This window comes from Pimephales promelas, chromosome 6, assembly GCF_988280905.1.
Source record: "Pimephales promelas chromosome 6, fPimPro1.hap1.1, whole genome shotgun sequence".
NCBI classification, from domain to species: Eukaryota; Metazoa; Chordata; class Actinopteri; order Cypriniformes; family Leuciscidae; genus Pimephales; species Pimephales promelas.
In genome coordinates, this window is record NC_142774.1 from 11,381,970 (window position 1) to 11,390,015 (window position 8,046).

At 41.5% G+C, this 8,046-nt stretch overlaps 1 protein-coding gene across 2 annotated transcripts; it reads right to left on the reverse strand.

Moving 5' to 3' along the window:
- Window positions 1-86: 86 nt before the first annotated feature.
- cryba1l2 (crystallin, beta A1, like 2) lies at window positions 87-6,842 on the reverse strand. Of its 2 annotated transcripts, none has more exons than XM_039689742.2 (6): window positions 6,725-6,842; window positions 5,804-5,880; window positions 2,809-2,927; window positions 1,899-2,040; window positions 1,362-1,504; window positions 87-568 (listed from the first exon to the last, which is right to left on the reverse strand). In XM_039689742.2, the coding sequence occupies exons 2-6, from the start codon at window positions 5,870-5,872 to the stop codon at window positions 421-423; spliced, it is 621 nt and encodes a 206-aa protein (XP_039545676.1). In that variant the 5' UTR covers window positions 5,873-5,880; window positions 6,725-6,842; the 3' UTR covers window positions 87-420. The 2 variants fall into 2 exon arrangements, with proteins under 2 accessions (XP_039545676.1, XP_039545670.1); XM_039689736.2 differs by having other exon boundaries at window positions 5,804-5,923.
- Between the last annotated feature and the right edge of the window lie 1,204 nt (window positions 6,843-8,046).

Below are 8,046 nucleotides of genomic sequence, written 5' to 3' on the forward strand. Positions count from 1 at the left end.
TTTACCGTTGGTTAGTGGCCACTTACATGCCATCAGTTTACACGCAAACAGACAAAACGACCAAATATGCTAGTTTGAGGTGAGTATGCATTTATTAGTCAACCGTCATCCTCCAAACGTCCAACGTCACACAGCATGACATATTTGCATGTAAAGATATACATCTTGAGCTTCTGTGCACTTACAAATATGAGTTCATAAAAGAGCATTGATGTGTGTCTGTAAATGCGTGTCATTAGAATTTTTTTGTTTTTTTGTGTAGTACTAGAGCACCACAAGTGGAAACCACGTGCAACCAGTGAAGGTTTTACAATTTTTCACACTGCACCTCATAAAGTGACTGCTGCTAGAATGATTGACGCGACTCCACTGCTTCCTCACTCTGTCTGCACACTTTTCTTCCGTTTTTCCCATCAGGCATTACTGTTGGATTCTGCGGATGGACTGGATCTGAGGGGTCTGGCAGTGGGAGCCCCAGTCCTTCCAGTGCTGGTAGTCTCCGCTGTGCTTGTCACACTCCATAACGTACTGCTGTCCTCGATAGCCAGGGTACTCGTAACACACAAAGCTGCAGGGAAATGGAGGATGTGAAACAGATGGAGAGGTAAAAAAAAAAAATATTAAGCAAGGAAATGAGATGCAGCGACTGGCTGCATAAAATATGACAAGCTGTTTGGAGAGGGAATGTTTAAAAAGTGTTTTAATAGAAGAAGATTATCTTGAATCAAATTCTTCATGGATTATAATGTGCATTAGAATTTTAATATTAGAGCTGGGCATTGACGCAAATTTGGTGATTCAATTCCATTTTTGATATAGATTATTTGGGGCCTTCTGTGTTTTGGTTTGCTCTATCCTCTGCACTTCCACATTCGTCAATATGTCCCGCATCGGTTCAGAGGTCACTCTTCCACTCTTCCATATGACAGTTACTGGATGCCATTGATAACATTTATAAAGTTTATAAATATTCATATTTTTCTCACAAAAACGCATTGCTTTGCTACAGACGGCCTTTATTAACCCCCTGGAGCCGTAAGGATTACTTTTATAATGGATGGATTATATATGGATTGTGCACTGAAAGGCAGTTATAACATCATTACATAACATATGAGGTGGTCACAGATAATGTATTGCTGTGATGCATGAGCTCTGTGATCTCTCATCTGACGGTATGTTTTGAGAGAAAGAAAATCATTAACACTTCACAAGTACAAGGACTGGATTCTATGGAATGTGAGCCAATGACGCTGGTCTCGTCTGTGTGTATGTGTATTGTCAGCGCAGCTGTTGAGCATGAGAAATGTTCAGGAGAACAGTAGTTTGGCACTAATGGTGTTTTGTTGAGTGTTACTCACGCGCCACACTGCACATGCATGGAGCCCACTTGCTTGTCGCACCAGCCCATGGCCTGCAGAGACGGGTAATCGTCACACAGCTCTACATTGCGGCCCAGGAAGTTGTCCTTCTCATAGATGACCATGCGACTGCTCTGGTGGGCCTACAAATGGAGAGAGAGATTGAAAGGAAATGAGGGGAAAAGCTTTAAAGAGATGGTTTTGATGAGAGACACCTGTTTGTTTGAATGAAGTCGAGCATTTCAAAACCATCTAAAACAGGGGTGTCCAACCAAGCTCAGTCCTAGAGGGACACTGTCCTGCAGAGTTCATATACGGTTTCAAACGTGTTCTGATTTTGATTTGCAGTTGCTAAGGTTTTTTGCCTGTTGCTACGGGGTTTCTTATCCAAGAAAGTCGGCTCAGCTCTGTCTTTCATTTTGAGCCTATGAGATTTTCTTTTTTCGTTTTATTGTCAGTCAGGCAAAACTCAGTCAAATTGCTTAGAAAAGTTTGAGAATAAAAGTTGAAGGCATCAGTATGCGCTCACACACTCACAGCGCTGCATATGGGGCGCAGGGACATCATCCTTTCCACATGGTAGCCCAGACTGCCACTGTAGGCATCCCAATGAGGATATTCTCCTTTTTCCAGGACAAACTGCTGCCCCTGGAAGTCATGGTGCTCGTATCCCACCCAGCTGCACAGAATTAAAGAGAATTAAAGCATTTACACTACTGGTCAAAAGTTTGGAATAATTAAGATATTTTTAAGCTTAATTATTAGCTCTTCTGCTTTTATTTGATTAAAAACACAAAACTGTAATATAGTAAAATATTATTACTACGTAATACTGTTTAGTATTTTAATGTATTTTAAAATGTTATTTATTCCTGTGATGGCAAAGATGAATTTTCAGCATCATTACTCCAGTCTTCAGTGTCACATGATCCCTCAGAAATTATTCTAATATGCTGATTCGCTGCTCAAGAAACATTTATTATTATTGTCAATGTTGAAAACCGTTTTTGCTAGTTAATTTATTTATTTATTTATTTTTTTGTAGAAACAATGATACAATACCATATATAAAAATACATAACTATTCTAAACTTTTGACTGGTAGTGTATAGGGTACTTACAATCGGTTTGGAAGAATATATGATGTTTTGTTTTCATTAAAAGATCAATTTAAGGTATTTAGCTTTAACTAGCCTTTAACTTGTATTAAGTTAAGTAAATTATTCTCCTAAAGGAAGCATAACAAAGAAATGCCTGAAACTACACAAGTAATCTTGAAATATGGCAGCTCAGTAATTCGCATATTTGATTATTTCCCAAATCATCATCACATTTTACAAATCATCTCAGGATGAAACACTTATAAGGTTGCAAACACATCTAAAAGTGTAATTTCCTTACTAACTGGCAAGATTTTGCAATCATTAACACAGAGTGGGCGACTCACGCGCCGTTCTCCACACGGATAGAGCGGATGTTGTCAAACCCACGCTCCTGGATGTTTCGGCACTCTGAGGTGAGTTCCTGACACTTGCCTTGGAAATGCTCCTGCTCGAACACGGTCACCTGACAAACACACATGCACATGCCACAGTTCCATCTAATTTGGAAAAACTCTCTCTCTCCAGGCAAACTAAAACTCTGGTGCTTTTTGGTCTATTGCCGAGGTTGCTGTGGCCACTGACTGTGTACGAGGTTTCTTTGACAACAGTGGATAAGCTGGAAGCGTTAATAAGTTCATACATTAGGAAATGGATGGGAGTTCCACGCTGCCTCAGCAGAGTGGGACCTTATAGTAAAGGAATATTGCAGCTGCCAGTCTCTGCTTTAACCGAGGAGTTTAAGTGTGCCAAGGCCAGACTGGAAATGACCTTAGTAGAGTCACGCAACAAATGTGTAAGGGAGGCAGCCCCTGTGTTAAAAACTGGTAGAAACTGGTCAGCAAAGAAATCTGTGGTAGAGGCAAAGGCTGCCCTTCAAATTGGTGATATCGTGGGACAGGTACAGCATGGAAGAGGGGGTTTTGAGCTCTGTTTAGCTCCTCCTAAATGGCACAGGGCCCAACTCAAAGGAGGAAGCTGGTAGTCAACAAGGTGCGAAAGCAGGAGGAGAGGATGAGGTGTATAAAGGCCATTTCCCAGGCCAAGCAAGGAGAGTGGATGAGATGGAAGAGAGAGGAACAACGCAAGATGGGCTGGCAAGGTCAATGGAAGAGAGTAGGACCAGTTTCCTTATCAGGTCAACATATGATGTTCTCCCATCACCGCAGAACCTAAACCTCTAGGTAGGAGAGGATCCCCCTTGTCCTTTGTATTCATCACCTGTCACATTAAGGCACATTTTGACAGGATGCAAGGTGGCTCTTAGCCAAGGTCAGTTTACTTGGTGCCATGACCAAGTACTGCAATGTTCGGCTTTAGCATTGGAAGGCAAGCGTAGTATGACCAATAAGTTGCCGCCTGCAAAACATTACACACAGAAGACAATATTCCTCTGCCCAAGTGAGCAACCACCAAGAAAAGTTGTTAAAACCAATTCTTGCCCAGGACTACTGGAAGCTGCTAGGGACTGGAAGATGCTGGATCTTGATCAACAGCTTATTTTTCCACCTGAGATTGCCACCACAAGCCTATGGCCGGATATTGTTTTTTGGTCTGGATCAGCATGCATTGGTCAACTGATAGAGTTAACAGTGCCATGGGAGGATGCGGTAGATGAGGCATATGAAAGGAAGAAACTGCGGTATGCTCATCTGGCCACTGAATCAGAACAGCGAGGATGGAGAGTCCAGGTTTATCCAGTGGAAATAGGTTGTCGAGGATTTGTGGCACACTCTACAACCCGGTTCTAGCCTGGTTAAAACCAGACCATTCTCAGTTGTAACAGAGTTATGGTCTGGAAAAGCGTCATAGACAAATCATTTCCAGAGGGGCATCACCAACGGACGCCGCGGGTAGACCTAAATCCAATCAGAGCGATGAAGGAGATGTATGCAGAGTGGCGGCCAGCGGAAAAACATTTCCGAGTGTTGTTCTTTGCTCAGTTTTTAACAAAAAGGAAACATTCAAATCACTTAAAACAGATTCGAACGAGTAATGCTCGACGGCGGCATCTATCTTTGTAATGTAGGCTACAAAATCTGCTTCAAAATCCCAGCGCTGTCGTCATCTTGTAAACCCTGCCCCAACGTTTCTGATTGGTGCCACGATTTCGAAGGATTGGAAATGGGCTTGAATGAGCTCTTTGCCAGACTAACTTTCAGAGCAAATCTAAATTTGCCGGAAGTTATCTGGGTTTTCCCAGTCTAACCCGGTTCCTCAGAGACGTCGGATTTAGTGGCGTCGCACAGTAAAGAACTTATCTGAAGCAGCAGAGAGGAGCAGCAACTGGCTGTGGTTGAGACGGAAATATTCTGGCTGGCTGTGTACAGGCCGCCACACTACGGTTTCGTAGAATTCTTGAAAAACTAGAAGAGTCTGTAGGTTCATTTGTATAGTTTGCATAGTAATTACAGTTATTACGTTCCTGTGTACAGTATATTGCGTGAATGAGGGTTGATGTTTGGGCAGATAATTGCGGTAGGTAGTATGGCATACGGAACCATTGCCACTGAACCTACTTTAACAAAGACAGTGGGGCTCGACAGACTTAGGTTGGCACGTTGTGGAGAGATTGTGAGATTGTGGTTAGGTCACATTTAAACTATGAGGAAGGAGCAACCTTAGCAGCAGGAGGGATTTAGAGGTCAGTAAGCTGGGCTGAGTTGAGTGGGGGACGGAGGGGGGTGACTCTGGGATGCCAGAGTCACTGTCGAGCCCTCTTGAGGTGTCGTGGGCTAGTCGGCGAAACACTGAGGACAGAAGGGGCCCACTTGAAGACCCTAGTGATGTCCCCTACTCGGCTCAATCCAGACAGTTGTGGTGCTGGTCCAATGGGGAGACCACACTGTAGTTGCAGCCGTTGTGTGTGCTGACGTGCCAAGTACCCTGCAGCCGTTAATGCCGGACAGAAGGAGATTTGCATCAGCATATGGAAAGAAGCGTAAATGGATGGAGAAGCATAGTTTACTGTAAAGCTACATCTTATTTTGTGCTTATCTTGGCGAAAGCTGAGTACAAATCAGCATGAATTTTAAACATCTACTCTTGTGTAATGGAAATCTCCTAAATACAAAACCACAGGCCTCCACTACTTTCATTATGTCCTGTTGTGCAATAATGAATTCTACACATCTTGGACAAGAAGCAGCAGCAGAATCAACCATTCAGAAAGTCTTCATCTATGTAGTCTGAAAATCAATACCTAAGCAGAAGCTGCCTTTGCTGAATCATTGATGGCTTTGCGCCTTGTTTCTCACTCTCAGACAAAGAATCAATAGTTTGTTACTCATTCTTTCATTGTGCTTCTTACATTAGAGAAAGTGTGGAAAGGTTTCTTTTTACCTTAAAGCAAGGGGCCATGTCTATCCCAGCCATTGATGGGTTTGTTTGGATCTTAGTTACTTTGTTCATCTTCTTTCCTGCACAAGAGGGAAGGCTGAAAACTTCTGCAGATGTATTTTACTATAAAACAAACATGCACAGGACATGCACAGTTGTTACATACTGGCATATTGTGTGAATAACATGCATTTGTGCATTTTAGACAATATATGGACAGCTAATGGATCCCTATTGATTCCAAGTATTTATAATTTGTATAATATTTATGTATAATTTACATTGATACATTATAGCTCTCACTTGATTCTGATAAGGATTTCATCTCTCTTGTATCACTTTTGTGCAAACTTTTTGCAGTGACAATGTGGCAATATATTGCTAACGTTACTATACTCAGCAGTTCCCGGTAAAGAAAAGGAAATGTAATGATTCAGAAGAATAACCAGTGAAAAAAACAAATTTGAGTTCTGTGAAAGAGAAGGCTACATTTTCTACTTTTTTTCTACTTCTATTTTTTACATGTTACATTTTAGCACGAACTTGTCCATTGAAAACATTACTTGGATTGCAGATTAAATAAAGCCTATTAAATAATATATTGCATGTAATATTGCAATAGTATAGGCTAGTGTGTTTGCTTGGATTATTGTTTTCTGCTTTGTGCCCTTTTCTTAGTGGAACTTATAGGCCTATACTGTATGTGTAGCCTACATTGTGCAGGCATGTATAAAGAACATCAAATGACAACTTATTTGATGTTGGCAATATGCTATTTAATAGCAATTCAAACACAACATTCAAGCTGACCAAGTTTGACTTGGCACTTTCTAATAATAGCTATTAGTTTAATAGCTAATTTTCCCTCTTAAATTAGCCCTACATAAAACACTGATTCCATCTATTACTCTAGATTTTTCTTACCTGAATCTCCACCTGTCCTACTTTACAGTGATGCTCGTCAGTCCCGTTTGGCAAGAAGTTTTATGATTATTTGGCGCTTCTATTTTATAGCGACCATCACAGATGGGTGCACGTCGCAGCGACTCTGAAACTGATGGAAGGACCAGTTAGGGTGTGTGTGTGTGTGTGTGTGTGTGTGTGTGTGTGTGTGTGTGTGTGTGTTTGGGTGTGTTTATGAGATCATTCTTTTTATTTTGAGTCCAGGGTAGTGGAACATTTCGCGCCGTCAGCGCATTGGATTTGATGAAGCCGTGAGTGAGTGAGCGCGCGCGCCCGTGGTGCGCGTGAATGCAGACACATTGAAGAGCCCGTTCTCATTGAACCGCACAATGGAGCCCAAGCGGCAGTATTCCTGGTCAGCACTGTGCATCGTATGGTACACAATGAGCGGTCTATAGGTGGAGAATACAGGGATTTGACCAACTGCATGGGTGGTTGTCCTCTCTTTCAAACCTCCCAGAAATATTTCTGTTTGGCTTCTGTCTTAAGGTCACAACGGCTTAATCTTCAGAAAACTCAGTTTTGATACATTCAAAATTGAACAGGTGTAACTATATTTGGGAATATTCATACCCAAAATATTAATTTATGCAGGTTAAGTTTTTTTATTAAGTTTTGGAATTTATTTTCTTTTTCTATATTCTGTATAAGACATCAATCCTATTCAATATGTTTAGTAGGCTAAAAATAATAATAATAGGCAAAGTAATTTAGTAGTAATTTTATTTAAGAAACAGGGGCGGCTCGCCCATAGAGGGCGCTGGGGCGCCGCCCTCCCTCCGACCTGTCTGTCTATTTTTTTAATATATATATTATAATTTATCATTTTGAAAAATAATCTTTGTTAATTATATGCTAATAATGGTTTTACTTTGAAAAGTGTTTTGAACTCACCAGAATGATATTTGCATTCACTTTCGTTATTTTTATCATGTTGGTGTAGTAGTATAGCCAATAGGCTGTCTTGTCAGGGCGCCAGTTCGCTCAGCCCCACAGTGCTGGAATTTAAGCCAATGGTTCCCCGGTTGCTATGCAAAAAAGTTTATATTTCGCCAATCAGCGCCGTCAAATTTTATGGTTTGGGGGCGCTGAAAATATCGCCCACAGTATCAGATTAGGGGAGTGCACTGTGCACGCGCACCACGGGACATTTTTTTTTTACCTCAGATGAGAGAAGAATGGCAGCGCCAGTGACGTCGAGTGGAAATAATGTAAAGTTAGTCGCTCTGTCACTCACTCACTCACTCACTCACACACACATAAACACTGTTTCACACACATTT